Genomic DNA, 18,778 nt, shown 5'->3' on the forward strand with positions numbered 1-18,778 from the left:
TAGTTGCAGTTTCACAGATCTCCAACCCGTTGAAGGCCAGTAGATAAGATCCGATAGCTCGGCCCCCGCACGGGCGGTGGGAACTCCGCGACCAACGTCATTTGTTCACCACATGCATCTTCTCCTTAATTCCTTAACACAAACATTCTGAACCATGGCGAGTAACATACCAGCTGGACTCCGATCCGCAGACATCGGGCGATTTGCAATCAGAGCCACTCAGATCGAGAAGGCTAAACCTGTGGTTGCCTACTGGTGTGAGTCGCAAGACCCCGCGCTCAGCGCAACTGAACATTTGAGCTGATTTGAACTGAAATCATGTAGGCAATTTCCATATTGTAAACCAGATTATTGAAAGGGGTTTGCACAATACCGATGACGAGATCAAACTCTACACGACAAACCTCGTGGACAAGCTGGAGCAGGTGGGTTGGGCTCGCCACCTTCGTTCCTTTCCTCCCATGCTCGAGATATAGCAGCTGACGATATTGTCCTGAAATAGTTCAAATTAGAGAACCCAGACAATGACACAGTGACAGACACTGTTGCAGCGAGCGCCTATGTCGAGCAATTCGGATTGGAGGTCTTCAGCCGTGCCGAGGCCGCTATGGATGCCAACAAAGTCACAAAGTGAGCCTTCCGCGTGGTGCTTTGAGCTACAAGTGTCTAATCTCCCCAAAGGCAAACGGCAGATACTTTCCAGGCAGCAGCTACATTCCTTGAACTTTGTTCGATCTGGGGGCCCCTAGACCCAGAAATTGCGGGGCGGATCAAATTCGCCAAATTCCACGCAGTCCGGATTGTCAAGGCTTTCAAAGCCGGCGAAGACCCCAACGCGACAAATCCCGCACCTAAGCAGGAAGAAGAACCTGTCGACGACCCCGACGTTCAGGCATTTGATGAGTCGGTAGCAGAGCAGGCCTCCAAGCCAAGACAAGCCTCTATCGAAGAGGTCCCAGACGAGTCCGACCGTTTTGCAAGGGAGCTTGCTCGGAAATCGACTGTCGACGAATCGCTCCATCCATCACGTACATCGTCAACACCTCGTCCCCCACCCGAGATCCCTTCTGTTCCTCGCAACGCACCCGATGCTCCTCCGCAATCGATGGATGTCGATGAATCCAACACAGGCGGCTTAAATCTCCCATCAACTCCAGCGGCTATTGGCGCTTCGTCCTCAGTACCTAAGCTTCCAGATACCCCGACTGCTTTCCAGTCCTTCCCTCCGCCATCCGAGGGTCCGTCCGTCTCTACGCCAGACCCGGCTTCTTTCTACGATACCCCAGGTGCTAGCGCTCCTATCCCGCCTCCGACTGCCCCGGCATTTGTTCCGACCCCAGCTGCTAATGTGCCGGTTGCGCCATCTCCTTATGTCCCTCCCCAACCATCACATGGTCTAGACGATAATACTGTGCAGATGGCGCAGAAGCATGCCCGTTGGGCGGTCTCCGCTTTGACTTTCGATGATGTCGATACTGCTATTAAGGAACTCAGAAGCTCGCTGAAGTGTCTAGGCGCATCATGATTTTATTGGGTTTGTATATCTTACCTTTGCTTACTCTACTGGTTGTTGGAGCACTGTGAATATACCTTCCTTGGCTATTACGAAATGTATTGGACTTGACCAATGCAACTCCTCCGTGTTCAATGATCTTTCTCATATTTATTTATGTCTGTAGGTACACAATATCGGCTCCACTCTCCCACTCCACTGTTCCAAGATTGAAAATTTGAATGGCTCTGTAGTTCGATCACTACATGTAAGAGAAAGTCCAAAATGACCTTGAAATATAGGTATATTATTGCCTCCTAGCATGCTCCAGGAGCGTTGTACCAGGAATCCTATTCTACCACACTAATATTCTCCGTGTACTTCTAAATCCAATAGGTTGACGCCAACCTTTTCTTTTGCGAACATTCTAGTCTTCCAGATCTCTGGACCATATCCATATCCTCTAGGGTAATCTCACAACCGACAACAAGTATCCGATGATGACTTCAGAGAATCCGAATCGCCATTAACCAACACACTTCGATTTCTCTCCTGCGTCGAGGGGGGAACATCCAGCCCGGGATTCCCAGTAAAGAAGTTCACCGGCTTGATACCAACAACCATCCGATCCATCGGCATAACCGGCCAATCCTCGATGCGCGGATTATGAGTCGACCCAAACGTATGCCAGAGGACAATATCCTCATTACGGACAGATGTCTTACTACCATCGTTCTTGCGCCGCGTAATCGCCGAATGAATCCCCTCCCCACCGGTCGACTGCATCGTGTGCCGGCCAGCAGGGAACATCTCTTCATCGTCATACCGGGTAACCCAGACAGCGTGCGCGGCGTACTCGGATCTATGGGCGTGGTAGGAGTCCGGGTGTGCGAGGAGCATTTGGCTGTATGACGGAAGGAGTTTAAAGCCCACCGGTGTTCCTGTGATAGGGTTGATTGAGTGCTCGTTGATGATTTTGAAGGTGCGGTTTTTGGAAATGTCGAGGTCGAGCCCGGTTTCCTCGGTTATGTTATTCGAGCTGGTGGTGTATCCCACGCCGAAGGGATTGGTATCGCTGATAGGCATGGCGTGCGACTCTTCGACTTGCAGGGTGTTTTGGACGTTTCCGTCGACCCAGGGATCCATCCGGAGACAGAAGAGGTGTTGGTGGTAGGGGGCTAAGACGCCAGGGGCGACGATAGTGCCGTAGGGGACTTTATCGCCGATATTGATAGGGCACGTGGATAGGATGCCAGTCGCGCGGACCTCGTAGTGGATAGACGCGTCTTGACTGAATTGGAAGGCGAAGATGTATTCGTAGTTGCTGACGGTGATGATAGTCTGCAGCACTAGGATGCGCGCGCGAGCTACTACTGCGTTCTGCGTGCGGAAGTTGGTATGTTTCCAGAGGATGCCGTCGTCCTGTTCGTGGCAGCAGACCACGTTAGGGAGTTTGAGGGGTTCTCCGGAAGAGGTGTTATGCCACGCATCGAAGTACTTTATCAGCCCGAGACAGTCACATCCTAGACGCAGGTTGTTGGCATTAACACCTGCGCCATCGCTTCCCAAGTCGAAGGCTGCCTTTCGTGGATAGGGAGCGCGTGGGTCGCCATAGGGCACGAACATTTCAGCAAGGGAGAGACGGTAAAAGAGGCTCCGGCCATCGTAGCGGATATCATGTAGCGTGAGTCCTTCGCGGTAATTGAATCCCACACGCATAGTCCATTTCTCCCAAGAAATCCGGTTCCCTTGCGTGCTAAACGAAGGACCTTCTGGCTGCACGACCTGGTAAGGCTTGGTGGTGTTGCGCGGTGGTGGCCGCAGACTGGGGTGATACTCGCTATCCACTGTGGAATGAATTCGGTTGATATCAAAAGGCCGGGCCTGGTCACTAATTCGCTCCTCTTGGGAGGATGGCAGATAATAGATTTTGGTGACTTTTAGTTCCTCTGACACCTCTGCGCACAGGTCCAGGGGGTATGCATAGTAGTTGGCGTCAGGGTTATCTAGAAGCCGCAGGTAGAACCAGCACTACAACTTCAGTTACCTCAAATCAGGATAAACGATGCGGTTTCTACTTACCATCGAAATTCTTTCCGACATGTCATTTATCCCATCTGTTCCATAGGCCCATGGCTCGACAATTACCGTCGAGTTGGCGGGCAGTTTGAGCTTCTTAATCTCGTCCTGTACTTTCGGGTCCGCCAGACAAGCGGATTCGACCAGGCGCATATAGTCGGCATCAATGTAGGAGTGTCTTCCCACAAGATGCTCGTTCTTGATCACTCGCTTGTTATCCAGGTCCACTAGAAGCTCAATCAACTGGTTTTCACCCTTATCGCTACGCATGACCACCTGGACACGAGAGGTGCGCGCTGGTCGTGTGATGTTTGGGAGGCCGCGGTGCTCATTCTCTAGGAATGGCAGCATTTCCAGCTTTGCGGGCTCCTTGAGAGTAATGAATCGGAATACTGGCAATTGTCCGGGAAAATGAGTGCGAACAATGGCCGTAACCTAGGATCATCTCTTCGGTTAGCCTATAAGAATGGGCTAAGCTGTAGGGCTAAGCTGTAGGACGGTGAATGATTCTCACCTCGGAGATCTCGGCTGGAGAGAGGGGGTCGAAAGGGTGCATGGTGGTGGTCATTGCGAAGAATAGACAGTCGCCAACAGTTAGACTATGAGAGGACAAATTTAACCAGAGTGGGAATTCATGGTTTCTTTTAAATAGGCACTGATTCTCCAAGCCAAGACCTCTTTGCTCTGGAGGGGGACTGATCGCTAAGGTTAAGAATAAGCGGTGGACTAGCGGGCTACATCCGCTAAGGGTAGGGACAGCCGGTCGATGAATTCCCTAAACGTTGGCCCTTTTTCGCCTTTTGGAGACACTCGTCCTCCAAAGATCATGTCAATCTCTAAAGGAAGGAACCAGCGATCCGGTTCTCCGTTGCCATCAGAGCCCCGCCTGAAGATTCATTGTTCTTCCTCAGACTCACCTTGCCTCTTACATCTATGTAACTAGTACCTACTTACCTACTTAGACCTGAAAGTGTTATATAAATGAGTGCGGCACGAAGGGGAACTAGACAAGACGCCTTTAAAAGAGTCCAATTCGGTGTATGGTTATTGACTCAATAGCATAATTCTCAATATTCTCGATATTACTATCATCCAAAGATTCCAAAGTATACTTATCTTTCAAGTCGAGGGCTTTAATCTCTACCTTTTACGCCCAATATGTCTAGAGCCCTACCTTTCACGGTCAGTATCTCTCATTCATCTCGATTGCCTTGCTGAAATCCTCTTTTTTCAATGTAGCTAGACACGCCGTCCCTACTCCACAAGGCCTCCCTGCTAGATGGTAACTGGGTGCAATCTAAATCTGGTCAAAGGTTCGACGTCGAAGGTATAAACCAATCTGCGCCATCTTGATCCTATCCTAGAGAGCAGACCCTTCTAATCAAGGGCTACTATACAGACCCTGGCACGGGCAAGGCTTTTGCCTCCTGCCCAACCAACACCGTCGCCGACGTAGACGCCTACATCAAATCCGCACAGCGCTCATTCCTCACCTACCGAGCCACAAACCCGCGCGAACGCGCAAAGATGCTGCTGAACTGGCACAGCCTGGTCACCCGATCCAAAAACGACATCGCAACGCTTGTTGTGTATGAAACCGGTAAGCCCATGGCCGAGGCCCTCGGCGAAGTCGAGTACGCCCTGGGATTCGCATGGTGGTTCGCAGGCGAAGCGGAGCGTATCCGAGGATCAATTGCGCAGCCTTCTATCTCAGATAGAAGAAACCTCGTAATCAAGCAGCCGATCGGTGTCTGCGTCGCGCTTGTGCCATGGAACTTCCCCGTGGCGATGATCATCCGGAAGGCAGCAGCGGCGTTGGCTGCGGGCTGTACTATTGTCATTAAGCCGTCGCCTGAGACGCCGCTGAGTGTACTAGCTTTGGCGGATTTGGCGCTGCAGGCGGGATTCCCGCCGGGTGCGATGAATGTCTTATCGACTGATAGTGCTCATACCCCTAGTGTGAGTGAGGCACTATGCAAACATCAACTTGTCCGCAAGGTGACGTTTACGGGAAGTACAACGGTTGGGCAACTTATTGCGCGGCATTGCAGTGAGGGGTTGAAGAAGGTTACGCTGGAGCTTGGAGGAAATTGTCCATTTATCGTCTTTGATGATGGTGATTTGGACCAGGCCTTGGCGGCGTTAATGGTGCTGAAGTGGCGGACTGCCGGGCAGGCGTGCACGCATGCAAATCGGGTATACGTGCAGAGTGGTGTGTACGACCGGTTCTTAAGCATGCTCGTTGATGCAACGAGACGGCTTCGTGTGGGGCATGGCGCGGATCCTGAGACTACGATAGGCGCGCTGACGACTAAGTCTGGACTTGTGAAGCTGGAGCGCCATATTGCGGATGCTGTTGCGAAGGGTGGGAAGATCGTGCTAGGTGGTCGTCCACTGGAACATCTGGGGGGAAACTTCTTCCAGCCGACAATCATCTCTGGCATGTCGTCCGATATGTTGACTACGCAGGAGGAGGTATTCGGACCACTGCTTGGACTCTATCAATTTGAGACCGAGGAGGAGGCTGTCCGCTTGGCCAATGACACAAACATGGGACTGGCTTCGTACTTTTTTACCAAGGATGTCAGTCGCACGTGGCGATTGTTGGAAAGTCTCGAGGCGGGCATGATCGGCATGAACACTGGTACGTTATGCATCAGAATCGTGATTTTCGCAATTTTTGATACTGACGGAGCTGCTCAAGGTAATTCGTCGGCAGCAGAGTCTCCCTTTGGGGGTATCAAAGCGTCTGGTTATGGTAAGGAAGCTGGCAAGGAAGTCGCGATCGAGGAATATCTGATCGCCAAAACGGGAACGTTGACGGTTGGGGCGATCGCATCGAAGCTGTAGATAGCAGATAGCAGATAGCAGAGTTGATATTATGCAATTGATCTCCTCACTCCGCTGTGTATATTCCCAGAGATAACAACAACAGCCCTTTGGGACGTTCTTTCCCCGCTATTTCCCTTTTGGGCTCGTTGGTACCTTCCAGTTTGGACGTTCTGCCAAGCATTCCCCCCCCCTTTGGTCATATAATTTGTATATGGATCTGTCATTGCACATATGTAAGGTTGTACATTCAAACAGGAAGAATCCTTAAGCCCACAGTGTCCAGAACCTCTCTCCAGTCCCTTGTCTCATCTTCACCTAGCTTCCCCCAGATACTACGCACGGTCGCATACTGCCGATGATAATTTCTCATACCGTACACTTCCAGCCGCCTCCACCATTTGTCCCAGCTGCGGCGCTCTTCCCCAACAGCCTCACACGACGCCACGAATGCCGGCCACGTGATAGGCGCCGGAAACGAGGTGTGTTTACCGAAAGAAACCTTCAAGTCTTCGGCTTCATTCATCGCGGCGAGGACCGCTTGTTGTTCTTGGTGAAGGCAGCTCCTAGCACATTCTTGGATGGAGCGGTAGTAGTAGATCAGGGCGGCGTTGTGGAAGGCTTTCGCCTGGGCTCGCGCGATATCCACCATATATGCCTCTGCTTCGGAAGAGTCGATAGTTGAGAATAATTCGGAGGTTATGGTGTACGATCCTAGGTCGTCTGCAAGTGTCTCGCAGGCCTCGAGGAGAGTCTCCGGGTACTCCTGTCCCTGGGATCTGTAGTACGCGACATACTGCGAGAGGCGATAGATCCTAAAGATTGCCCCAGCGATCGATATTGTGATCCCGTAGAGAAACTCAATGCTAGGCTCTAGGGAGTAGAAGTCCGCGCCCCGGGGGATGTAGTCATAGCCCGGCCACGGTTTGGGTGTCCGATGGGGAAGCGTCGTCTGGCCGAATAAGTGCAGCATCTTGCAGATATTATTCAGGAGACATGTTTCGTGACTAACTAACATGGCGTAGTGTCTCGAGGCCTGTAGTTTGATCCCTGCCTCTAAGTGGATCCAGTGGTCGGACATGCCGCCGTCCATTATCTGGACGAACATTAGTTCAGGGTGTGACACTATACTCCGAGGTCAACTCACATCTGCGGATACCAGAGACAGTATTGCGGCCATAATACCTTTGTAAGGAGTTGACTTTGTCGCAAGCGTACTCTGAAGTGCAACGAGGGCACGCTGCTTATGATGGCAGGCTAGTCGTTCGAGGGATTCTTGATCAGCTTCCATGCTCTGCAAATTGACAGCGGCAATAGATAAAACACCGTGGAAAACTGCAACACTTGCTGAGTGAAGCTGGTTCCAAGATTTTGGGAGGTCTAGTTGGGATGAGCCGTGGAGCGCAAGGGGAAGATATACAGTCTTCCAGGGATTCCTTGGGTGAGACACCGGTTGCATGAGATGTACCACATGTTGCATATAGTGGTGCATCAACATCGCTGCTGTTGTATCCTCCATAATAGCTAATGCCATATCATTTTCAAAGAGTATAACCCCCAGGTCCCCAGGCGCGCTTTCCCAGGGTGAATGATCGTTTCGCTCCATCCAGCCCGGACTTTGCGAGACGGTGACATCAACGCCCCGGGGAGTCGTTGCAATTTCATGGCTGGTAGGGCATAAATAATCCGGCAGGTTAGATAAGCTTGTAGTAGTGCTAGTCCTTGTATTCACGACAGGAGCATCATCCGGGGACTCCGTGGCGAGGGTTCCAATCGGTGTTTCTGCCTGATCTCCGCCAACACATACGTCGCTAGGCGGTACCGTCGTGTCTACAGTTGATTCCGGAAATTGAGGCAATTCAGATGTGGTTTGATATGGCGAATCCACCATAGGGATAATGGGACTGTTGGTAGTGGGCTGGTTAGTCTCTTCCGAGCCACCCATCGCAGTATCGCCTGGATTCGGGCTGGATGGATGATCGATATCTCTGGTAGACGCAGATTGAGTTTGAAAAACCGAAAAAGGGCCAACAGTTGTCGTTACGGCAGGACACGTTGCCGATTTTTCGACTGTGGTGAGAGCTCGGGTCACTTCACTATCCGTCATCGGGGCACAGGAACCTCTGTCTAAGCCTCTGCCATCAGTATCTGCTTCTCCTGCGCATGGGTATGCTACTCGAAGATTTCCATACGGACCTGACCGAATGCGCCGCCTGCTGGTGTTAGGGCCCGCGTTCCAAACCAGTCGTACGTCGTACCCCGCGCAGGTCAGCTTTGCCTGCTCACATGTCTTGCATCCAATGGGCCTTTCATCGCATTTAATCCGGCGTTTTCGGCAAGTCCAGCAACTGCACGTCGCCGCGTTAGCTCAAATAGAGAATGCGGCAAATTTGGAGTTACCCTGTGTAAGATATTGACTTGACAGGTTTGGTCCTTTGCCGCCCATCCAAGTCCCAGACGAGTTTTGCCATGGTTATATGGTAGGAGGCAAGCATTGAGATGCCGTTTCGGAGGCATTTTCACTATCTTGAAGTGCGGGGATTGGCTCGGATATGATTGGAAGGGAATACGGGCAGAATTACCTAGGTAGATAGATAAGAGAGAAGGCATTGACGTTGAGCAAATGAAGCCTCTTGTCTGAAATATTTTTGATAGACGCCTCGAATTTGAATGGGATGTTTCCCTTTTATCCTCCCTCGTTAGCTCCTTCCACTTTTAGTTCAGTCGTCCACGTCAACATCAGCCGTTGGGCAGCTTTGGCCGGGAAGTGCCTCTCCCTTAAAAAAACTTAAGCTAAAAAAAAGGCTGATCGGATATCTTTTTCTAGGCCGACGTGGAGGTATAAGATCAAGCTCCGCCGCTTGTATATTTCCAGGTATAATCTATGCATACACCTACCCGCCAAAGATCAACACGTTATTCTCATCATGGACGGTCTCCAGTATACTACCAAGCACGACGTTACCATTGACGACGTCGTCTCCCTAACTCAGACCATGGTGCAGATCGACTCCTCGACCCCCGGGTCCGGTTCAAATACAGCCGGCGAGACGACCGTTGCGCAGTATATATGCGCATGGCTCCAACACCGCAACATCGAATGCCACTGGATTGAAGAGACCCCAGGGCGTCCATCAGTCATTGGTGTCGTCCGAGGATCGGGAGATGGAAAGTCTCTTATGTTCAACGGACACACCGATACCGTCACTCTCCAAGGTTATGACGGGGACCCGTTAAGCGGCCATATAGCCAACGGCAGGCTCTACGGACGCGGATCAGCCGACATGAAAAGTGGCATGGCAGCAGCAATGATTGCAACTGCCAGTGCTGCCAAATTGAATCTCCGAGGTGATGTGATCCTCGCGGCCGTGGCGGATGAAGAATGCGATAGTATCGGTACAGAACAAGTGCTGGCGGCCGGTTGGCGGGCAGATGCTGCTATTGTTGCAGAGCCAACTGACTTCGCCATCATTAACGCCCATAAAGGATACGTTCTCCTAGAGGTTGACATCCACGGTATTGCCGCCCATGGCTCTCGTCCAGACCTCGGTGTTGATGCCATCTGCAAGGCCGGATACTTCCTCGTCGAACTGGATCGCTACTCTCAGAGTCTTCCGCAACGTTCTCCTACCGGAGTCGAAATAGACGCCCCAAACGTCCATGTAGGCATTATCAGAGGCGGCGCCGAAATCAACTCCTACCCTGCCAAATGCACAATCTCTATCGAGCGGCGCACCGTTGCAGGCGAGACCGCGACATCTGTGGAAAATGAGCTGCGACCCATTCTACAAAAGCTCGCATCAACGGTTTCTGATTTTACCTTTGAGCTTCGCACGACATGTTACCGGCCCCCTTACTCGATTGCGTCTGATCATCCCTTTGTCAATCTTGTCGTTGAACACGCTGTAAAATCAACGGGCATGGCACCGCCGATTAAGAGCGAGACTTATTGGACCGACATGGCGTTGCTTTCTGAAGCAGGGATTCCGGGCGTGATCTGGGGGCCGAAGGGCTGTGGATTGCATTCGAAGGAGGAATCGGTTGAGGTTGAATCTATTCGCCAACTTGCAGACTCATTTATAGCAATCGCGGCGAGCTATTGTCAGGGTTGAGGGTCTTATAGCAGTTGCATGTCTATTTTAGTTTCTTCGAGTATACTGCTACCCGCGTAGCTAATAGACATGGTTCTCGAAGCAGAGAGGCACTCTTTATGTACTAACACACCAGCGATCCTACCGGTGATCCTAGGAGCAAATTTGGAGCCAACCATACCATACTGCCTGCATAGTTAGATGAAAATGGAGCTTGCTTCAAAGAACTTCTGTAATCTTAAGCTGCTTTCCTCTGTGTCTCTTCTTCGAGTAGGTACATATCCAGAACACCCATCGAATCTAGACAAGCTGAGTCGGGTCCCCAGGGGGAGCCGAAGGCTGATATTCGGAAAAGTCATACTCAACATCATAGTCCTCAGCGTCGACATCGCCATCAGAGAGTTCCACATCCCGAAGGTTCTCGCCCTTATCCTCTTCCTCTGCCGTGAATCCATAGTCTTCCTTCTTCACCTTCTTCCAAGCAGCGATGGTCTGTTTCCGAGTAATATGGAACGGCAACTTGGAGAGCGAGACGCACCCGTCCTGCGTAACTTCGACAGTTTGACCAATGGAGCTGGCCGTATCGGTGGCCTTGTCCATAAGGATAATATGGATGAAAAACACCATTCCTGGCTGTGCAATTACCTTCTGGCCTCGGACAAACATGGGGAAGTCCATCCAGGTAGGGGCAAAAGTAGCACCTAAACTGTAGCCACAGGCATTAAATCGTTGGTCTTTGAATCCGTTCTCATCTGCCACTCTCGCGTACGCTTCAAATACTTCCTCAATTGCGCAGCCGGGCTTCAATGCAGCCATCGCGGCTTCCATCTGCAGGATATTGACTTCAAACATTCGTCGGGCTAGTGCAGTAACACCACCGATATGGACGGTTCGCATGAGGCAGGCGTGGTAGTGCTTGTAGACCCCAGCATGTTCCAAGGTGAGTTGGCGTTCGATAGTTGATTTCCCGGCCGAATAGCGAGTCAGGACAGCCTTGTTCCCCGAGACGAGAATGTTTTCATTTGCGGGATCATCGCCACCACCTTCGTAAACTGTCCCGACGATTTCCCGCCATAGGTCTCCCTCGTATGCTCCAGGCTTAGCCAGTTTCAACGTTCTGATAAGTGCGAAATCAGCGAGGTAGGCTGCCTTGCGAATCTTGCGTAGTTCAGCTGGGGATTTGACAATCCGTAGTTCGCGGGTGAACAAGTTGCTATGGTTGACCAAGGTGCACAAACCAGCCACAGACTCCTCAAGCAATTTTCCAACCTCGAGGGTCAAAGTTGCAGAGTTGGGCTCATAGCCGATGCGTTTAGATGACGAGTTGATGCCGAATTCTTTCAGAACAAGTGGCACCAAAGACACCGGGTTGCTGTCGGCATCATCCGATCGTATCATGATATCGTTGTATGTCAAGACAGAGGTGTAGAGAGCCTGTCGAAGATCTGGCATACGCGTTACCAACTTCTTTGAGCCATCCTTGTGGAAGTACATGGCTTGGAAGAAGACGTATCCGAAAGTGTCATATCCAGTGAGGTAGTAAAGAGTTTCTTGTTTCGTAATGAGGAAGCCATCGAGTCCCTCTTGCTTCATGAGTTTGAGAGCGCGTTGCTGTCGCTCCTCAAACTCTTTTTCGGAGAAATGAAGTGCCTTTTTGAACGGTTGGGGCTTCTTCAAGATGGCCATTTTGAGTTTCTTTGCAAGGCAAATGCCAGAAGGATGGATTGATAGCAGAGGGCGGAGGGAATATTCGACCTTTTATCGCTCTCTTTATTTTCAAACTCATACTGGAGGTGGCTCATGTATTTTGTATACTACTGCCAAAGTATATCGTTGTCTCTTCCTTAAGTCGCCAGACAAGTCTATCTCGGAGCAAATCCGGAGTCTTGCCTCGTCTTAGGAAACTGGCGAATGCGGCAAGAACCAACGAGCAATACACTAACCGCATCAGGAATAGACTACTTCAGAGACTGGGGTAAGAGGCACCACGCTGCAAGGGCCATTTGGTATGGTACGCCCATACGTCCTTATGTGGGTCACATCATAACGCGTAAAACGTTGTCTTTTAAGAAACTACCTATCTAGGTACCTAGGTAGATAGCTATATTGGATTAAGCATACCCAGATTGTGTATGTTGTGAATTATCCGCGCAACTCGTGGAGTTCTTGCGGGGTATCTTTGAATTAAGGTTCCACGGAAACATGGAAGGTTAAGTGGTTCCAAGGTTACATGTGGGTTCATCGCGATAAGCTGAATATAGCAAGAACGAGCGTTCCAAATAAGGCTTGGCCTTATCTTCGGATTCAGTGTCCTCAGATAGTGCATGGCTAACGTTCGTCGTTTGAATGCGTTCAGCGTTTATACAAAAGTACACCCTCCAGCTTGGCTTGCAATCTGTTCCAACGCATCTATCATTACTTACCACTTTACATACTCACTTAACCTCTTTAGGTCCTGCCTTTTTATCCATCATGGCAATAGAAGACGATGAGAAGAATGATCAGCATGGAACCGACATTGCCAGTACTGTGAGCGCTGATATCGTTCCCATTGACATGTCTGAGCATGGTACAATGAAGCGTGCGTTGAAGCCGCGCCATTCACAGATGATAGCCCTCGGAGGCTGTGTTGGTGCGTTCTCCACGAAGCAGGATACCAACCAATTTCTAATACACATTCCTCTAGGAACGGGCCTTTTCGTTGGCACTGGGGCGACGTTGGCTTTGGGTGGACCAGCCTTCCTGCTCACTGCTTTCATTGTTCTGATCTTTTTGGTTTATATCATTGTGACGGCAATTGTCGAGATGGTAGCCTATCTTCCAGTCGGTGGTGCTTCACTGTCGTACTACGGCACTCGGTACGTCTCTAAAAGTCTGGGCTTTGCGATGGGATGGCTCTATGTCTATTCTTTGGGCATCCTGGTTCCGTACGAAATCACGGCAGGTGCCTTGGTCATCGACTACTGGGATAGGTAAGAGATCCGACACTTCGCGTTATCATCCAGAAATAACAGTCCCCTGCAGCCCGGTCAATGTAGCAGTCTGGATCACCGTCTTTATGGTCCTCATAGTCGGCCTGAATTTGCTACCTGTGGAATACTACGGCGAGTCAGAGTTCTGGTTTTCGACCATCAAGGTCTTCACAATTATTGGGCTGTTGGTCCTCTCAATTGTGCTGTTCTGGGGAGGAGGGCCTAAACAGTCCGGCATCCTGGGCTTCCACTACTGGAAGGACCCCGGTCCTATAAACACTTGGCTGGCCGACGGAGCAGGTGGCAGGCTCGTGGCATTTGTTCGGACCCTTGTCCTAAGCGCGTTCCCTTTTACATTCAGCCCAGAGCTACTTATTGCCACAAGCGGAGAGATGCAGAATCCTCGAAAGGACCTCGGAAAAGCCGCCAACCGCTTCGTTATTCGTCTAATTGTGTTTTACCTTGGCACGGTCCTGGCAATTGGCGTCATTTGTCCTTCCAACGACGAAGACCTCGTCAGCAGTGGCAGCAATGCAAAGGCCTCCGCTTTTGTTGTTGGGATCAAGCATGCTGGGATCCACGGCCTGGGAAGTGTTGTTAACGCCGCAATCCTCACCACTGCCTGGTCCGCTGGCAACGCATATCTATATATGAGCTCGCGAGCTCTTTACGCTCTGGCAATTTCTGGCCAAGCACCCAAGATCTTCCTTCGCTGTACCAATAGAGGAGTGCCCTACGCTGCAGTTCTAGCATGCAGCTCCTTCGGTGTTCTGGCCTACCTCAACTGCGCTAGCAGCAGCTCCACCGTCTTCACCTGGTTCGTCAATATCACCAACACCTCTGCTTTTATCTCTTGGGTGTGCTGCTGCATCGTGTACCTACGCTTCCGATCGGCCTACAATACCCAGGGCAAACCCGAGCTTCCCTACCGCAGCTGGACCCAGCCATATGGTGCATGGTTTGCTTTATTCTTCTTTCTTCTTCTAACACTTATAAATGGCTTTAATGTCTTCTTCCCGGGACAGCTTTCGGCATCGAGCTTTTTCACGGCTTACATCGGCATTCCTGCATTTATGGTCACCTACGCCGGTCATAAGCTATTGAAGGGGCGATCTGATCCGTTGTGGATTACTTCTGATGAGATTAATATTTGGGATGGCTTGGAAAATATACATTAGTGACATATTGAGACACCTTGGTCGGGTCAAAGAGCGGAAGATGTAATCATAGTCCCATCATTGACATGAGGGGTTCATCTATTGGAAATATAATACCTACACACATAGGTAGCAGGCATCCTTAAATACATCTTGTAGATAGCCGCAGATATACAGCCCTTGGAATGTCATTCAGAGACCCGCTTCCATTACCTAGGTAGATATGTAATTGATTTCACCATGGATGAAAGGGCACACAAAGATCGGCTCCACTCTCTGACCCCACCGTTCCAAGATTGAAGGAGGTTTGAATGTGGAATTGGCTCCGTAGTTCAGTCACTAGTACTCCGTAGTTAAGAAAAATGCCGAACTATAACCTTAAAATAGGGGGTGAATCCCGAGATTTTGCCTTTGTCCCCAGACCTTCTACATGAGTATTGTGTAGATATACTTCGATTTTATATCGGAGGCCCAAAGCGTCTGACATAAAAATTTCTCAACGCTCCCATAGTAAGCCCTTTTTAAACCGTCGATGTGTTTCTTCTCTTCTGGTCAAAACTCTTCACTCGCCCCAGTTTTACCATCGTCTTACATGTCTCCTATTGTCCAGTAAACAGGGAATCTGATTGGGTCTGGATGCAGTCCAGTTGAGCTCTGTAAATCGCGCGAAACATGTTCCGTACATGCGGGCTACTGAGAGGCCACCTTCGGGTACCTGAGGTGCTTTTGCTACGAACTGTAGAGATATAGACTGTACCTTCCTGAGTTCTCCACTGCCCCCAGAAGCTGATACTCGTGCTCTTTGCGCCAATTTTTCATTCTTTTTACAGAGGTAGCCCTCCGTGACCCAGTGTATATTCCCTCTCGTGTCTGTCCCTATTGTCTGTTCATTGTTCAGCCAGTCTAGCCAGCCCCCTGAGCTGTGCGACTAATAATGAACGAAGAGTACGCTTTCCACATACTTCACAGTTATAAAGCATAGTAGAATAGATTTAACCTGCATTTCTGGGAAGGCAATCGTCGTTTAATCCACCCATGGTCCATCAACGGCCACTTTTCCAGAGCCCATGAGTGAAAAGTGGAATATGGGAGAGTAAAGTCCGGCTTGAAGCTACACAACGAGATTAAATACCATTACTTTATCTCTGATGCCTGTCAACGCAATCGTGCACCCTTCGTTTTAAACATTGGGTCTCAAACGAAGTTGGCCTGGTCATGACGGCAACCTTGATAAATCGCTGACCATGAAAGAGGCTGCATGGCTTTTGAATAGCCGCAGCCAGACATCCTTCTAAAAATTGGGGAGCTGCTTGTATCAAAATTTACAACGGGTCTTTAACCATAGCAGCCAAAGGTATCTTGTTATGTCACAATTTGGCTTACCGGCCACCCGGCTCGTACAGACCAGGAGAAGATATAGAAGATATATACCCATCAGTATAGGGACTCTTAAAAGTGCCCGATATAACCAGGGACTGTGTCACAGTGTTTCAAGATCAATTTCTTAAAAACATCTGCCATCATTTATCTGCCAATTTTAAAAGCTGCCTTTTGTTCCACATGTTCATCTGCCGGCCCTTAGAGGAAACTCCACTGAAAGGCCGCTCATCGTCTTCTGACGGTTTCCTCGCCGTTCGATTGTGTGCCGTGCCCGCAAGATCGCCCTCGGTCCACCAACAAGTGCCCCGCCCTTGTCCCATCCTTCTCCATCCTTCTGGATTGGGTGAAGTGCCTGAAGGCCCGTTCTCGGGTCTTTACAACCTGAACCCTCAGAATATCCCATCTTGAAGAACAGTACTCTGTATGTAGGTATGTACGACTGCAATTTTAAATGGGAGTAATATCCCGAAATTGCTTCTAATGACTCCATGTAACATCTGTAGTAATCTGTATGTGTACTGAATCAACTCCCAATGTCCTAGTTATTAATTTAAGCCAAAGATCCCCAGCCATTCTATATTGTATGGAAAATCACACAATCGAAATCATTGAAAGGATAGTCCAATTAAGCATGGGAGAGGCTTAGCATCGCATCTATGGTTCGGGTGATCGGAAACCCAGTACCATGGGACCAAAATTTACCTGGGCACTTTATATTGTACCTTAGGACTACGGAGTACATCATACAGAGGCAGTTATCTACGTAGTATCACATGGTCCAACATGGTAACAATGGACTTCCATACAAGGAAATGACTGGAAGTCGACCTTGCACTAATCTCACTAACACCCACTATCTCCCCCTCCGACGTCACAGGTAGATGCTGTTTCCACTGTAACCCACTCGCTATAGTCAACGTCGTGGATTAACCGGCTTGGCAGGGGAGATGCGAATCCCGAATATTAATTTTTGGGGGTTTTTTGACTTTTTCTTTTGTTCCATCTAATAATATTCTTCGGATTCTTTTCTGAGTTTCTGTTTCGTTTTAGTTGTTCCCCTTTGCCCATTTAGTCCGGCCCCCTCCTTTCTCCCGTCCTTCGCCTTCCCCTCCCCCTTTCATTCTCCTGAACCTGCGGGGAGACCTCTTTCTTTCTTTCACATCAAAAATGGCTGACGCCAAAAAACCCGCCGTCCTGATTGTCGGTGGCCTCGGTATGTCTTTCTTTGTCTGAATAGGATTCCTTTCCGACTGACATTCCCCGTCTTCAGGCTTCATCGGTCGACACCTCGCACTATACATCCACGAGAACAACCTAGCCTCGGAAGTCCGTTTGGTAGACAAAGTCCTGCCACAATTGGCCTGGTTGGCCCCAGAATTTGAAGAGGCATGCTCCAAGGACAAGTTCGTCCAGGCAGACGCCAGCCGTGAACGTGAGTGGCGCGGCCAATTCCCCCCTTCCTCCCCCAAAACAAATTCTTACCTTCACCGGCTCCCCCACAGAACATTTCCCGCGCATCTTCGACCGAGCCAATGGCGAACAATTCGACTATGTAATCAACTGCGGCGGCGAATCACGTCACTCCCAACCAGACGATGTCTATGAAGTGCGCAGCTACGCCCTCTCCGTCGCACTCGGCAAGGAAATTGCCCGACGCGGCATCCCCGCCTTTATCGAAACCTCGACCGCGCACGTCTACAAGGGCGGCTCAACGCCACGCAAGGAGACCGACAAGCTCGCCCCGTGGCACAAGCTAGCCGCGTGGAAGCTCAAGGCTGCGGAGGAATTGCTTAAGGTCCCAAACCTGCAATACTGCGCGCTACGCCTACCCCACGTCTACGGCGCCTACGACCCGGGCTACTTCGCCACGGGCATTTGTCTGTCCGCCGTCCACGTCGATCTCAAGCAGGACTTGGAATTCCTGCACACAAAGGACTTGAAAATTAACACCCTGCACGTCAAGGATGCTGCCAGCGCGCTGTTCGAGGCTGCCAAGTGGCGCGCCGCGAAGGGCTTTATCGACCCCAAGGAAGGAGTTGTCACCTTCAATGTTGTCGATCACAACGATACGAAACAGGAACATGTCGCCAATGCCTTGACAGAGGTGTTCGGTCTCAAGGTCTCGTTCATTGGGTCGCTTGCTTCGCAGCTCGCCAAGCTGAACCTCGACGATGTCCTTGATGATATGAATGAGGTCGGTCTGCAGACTTGGGCTGAGCTCGTCGAGAGAGCCAATATCACCCGGCCTGGACCGATCAGTCCGTTCCTGGAACGTGACATTGTCCGGGACCAGGATATGTCCATTGACGGGTCGAAGTTCGAGAATGAGACTGGCTGGAAGCCATCGTACCCGAACTTTGGGGCTGACAGTATCCGCGAAATCGTGGACAGTTACAAGCGCATGGGCTGGTGGCCATGAGAGAGGATTCCACTGGTTTTCGGATCTTTCGTCTTTCGCCTTTTTCTCTTTTTCTTTTCAAGATATCCCGTCCCGTCGGTTATTTTACTCTTTCTATCCCCCATGATTCATTAACGGTATCCCCTACCCGATGAGGAAAATCGATCATGTCATCGCATTGTGTCTGAAAAAGGATGCATTGAATCCCCTACGACACGACCCTCTCATGATATGCATCTCCATACGCTCTCCTGTCCACTTTTTCTCTCTCCGACTACCTCTGAAGCTATTTATCCAGACAGACCTGTCTAGCATCGCTATGTGTGAATCGACCTTGTACTGTAATTGATAATTGCTGTTATATGGGGGGTTTTCTCTTA

General features: G+C 50.3%; 9 protein-coding genes across 9 annotated transcripts; 5 read left to right on the forward strand and 4 right to left on the reverse strand.

The window, feature by feature from the left end:
* Positions 1-154: 154 nt before the first annotated feature.
* Positions 155-1,525, forward strand: N7525_003814 (uncharacterized protein; the record flags this gene model as incomplete). Its single annotated transcript, XM_002558728.2, has 4 exons — positions 155-257; positions 325-425; positions 503-630; positions 682-1,525. The coding sequence occupies 4 exons, from the start codon at positions 155-157 to the stop codon at positions 1,523-1,525; spliced, it is 1,176 nt and encodes a 391-aa protein (XP_002558774.2).
* A 441-nt stretch (positions 1,526-1,966) lies between these two features.
* On the reverse strand, positions 1,967-4,139 carry N7525_003815 (amine oxidase; the record flags this gene model as incomplete). The annotated part of the gene is made up of 3 exons (XM_002558727.2): positions 1,967-3,523; positions 3,575-4,006; positions 4,086-4,139. The coding sequence occupies 3 exons, from the start codon at positions 4,137-4,139 to the stop codon at positions 1,967-1,969; spliced, it is 2,043 nt and encodes a 680-aa protein (XP_002558773.2).
* Positions 4,140-4,729: 590 nt separating this feature from the next.
* On the forward strand, positions 4,730-6,421 carry N7525_003816 (NAD-dependent succinate-semialdehyde dehydrogenase; the record flags this gene model as incomplete). Its single annotated transcript, XM_061212838.1, has 4 exons — positions 4,730-4,753; positions 4,811-4,884; positions 4,936-6,215; positions 6,276-6,421. 4 exons carry the CDS (start codon positions 4,730-4,732, stop codon positions 6,419-6,421), a joined length of 1,524 nt encoding a protein of 507 aa, XP_061069859.1.
* A 229-nt stretch (positions 6,422-6,650) lies between these two features.
* Positions 6,651-8,507, reverse strand: N7525_003817 (fungal specific transcription factor domain-containing protein; the record flags this gene model as incomplete). Its single annotated transcript, XM_002558725.2, has 2 exons — positions 6,651-7,496; positions 7,548-8,507. 2 exons carry the CDS (start codon positions 8,505-8,507, stop codon positions 6,651-6,653), a joined length of 1,806 nt encoding a protein of 601 aa, XP_002558771.2.
* Positions 8,508-9,327: 820 nt separating this feature from the next.
* Positions 9,328-10,512, forward strand: N7525_003818 (uncharacterized protein; the record flags this gene model as incomplete). The annotated part of the gene is made up of 1 exon (XM_002558724.1): positions 9,328-10,512. One exon carries the CDS (start codon positions 9,328-9,330, stop codon positions 10,510-10,512), a length of 1,185 nt encoding a protein of 394 aa, XP_002558770.1.
* A 279-nt stretch (positions 10,513-10,791) lies between these two features.
* Positions 10,792-12,177, reverse strand: N7525_003819 (M24 family metallopeptidase; the record flags this gene model as incomplete). The annotated part of the gene is made up of 1 exon (XM_002558723.2): positions 10,792-12,177. One exon carries the CDS (start codon positions 12,175-12,177, stop codon positions 10,792-10,794), a length of 1,386 nt encoding a protein of 461 aa, XP_002558769.1.
* Positions 12,178-12,963: 786 nt separating this feature from the next.
* N7525_003820 (uncharacterized protein) lies at positions 12,964-14,641 on the forward strand (the record flags this gene model as incomplete). Its single annotated transcript, XM_002558722.1, has 3 exons — positions 12,964-13,123; positions 13,178-13,463; positions 13,516-14,641. The coding sequence occupies 3 exons, from the start codon at positions 12,964-12,966 to the stop codon at positions 14,639-14,641; spliced, it is 1,572 nt and encodes a 523-aa protein (XP_002558768.1).
* A 1,543-nt stretch (positions 14,642-16,184) lies between these two features.
* On the reverse strand, positions 16,185-16,403 carry N7525_003821 (uncharacterized protein; the record flags this gene model as incomplete). Its single annotated transcript, XM_061212839.1, has 1 exon — positions 16,185-16,403. The coding sequence occupies one exon, from the start codon at positions 16,401-16,403 to the stop codon at positions 16,185-16,187; it is 219 nt and encodes a 72-aa protein (XP_061069860.1).
* Positions 16,404-17,167: 764 nt separating this feature from the next.
* Positions 17,168-18,419, forward strand: N7525_003822 (NAD-dependent epimerase/dehydratase family protein; the record flags this gene model as incomplete). The annotated part of the gene is made up of 3 exons (XM_002558720.1): positions 17,168-17,213; positions 17,271-17,432; positions 17,503-18,419. The coding sequence occupies 3 exons, from the start codon at positions 17,168-17,170 to the stop codon at positions 18,417-18,419; spliced, it is 1,125 nt and encodes a 374-aa protein (XP_002558766.1).
* Positions 18,420-18,778: the final 359 nt, after the last annotated feature.

The sequence above is a fragment of the Penicillium rubens genome (genome assembly GCF_028828025.1).
Source record: "Penicillium rubens strain IBT 27055 chromosome Unknown utg000002l_segment0_segment0, whole genome shotgun sequence".
Lineage (NCBI taxonomy): Eukaryota > Fungi > Ascomycota > Eurotiomycetes > Eurotiales > Aspergillaceae > Penicillium > Penicillium rubens.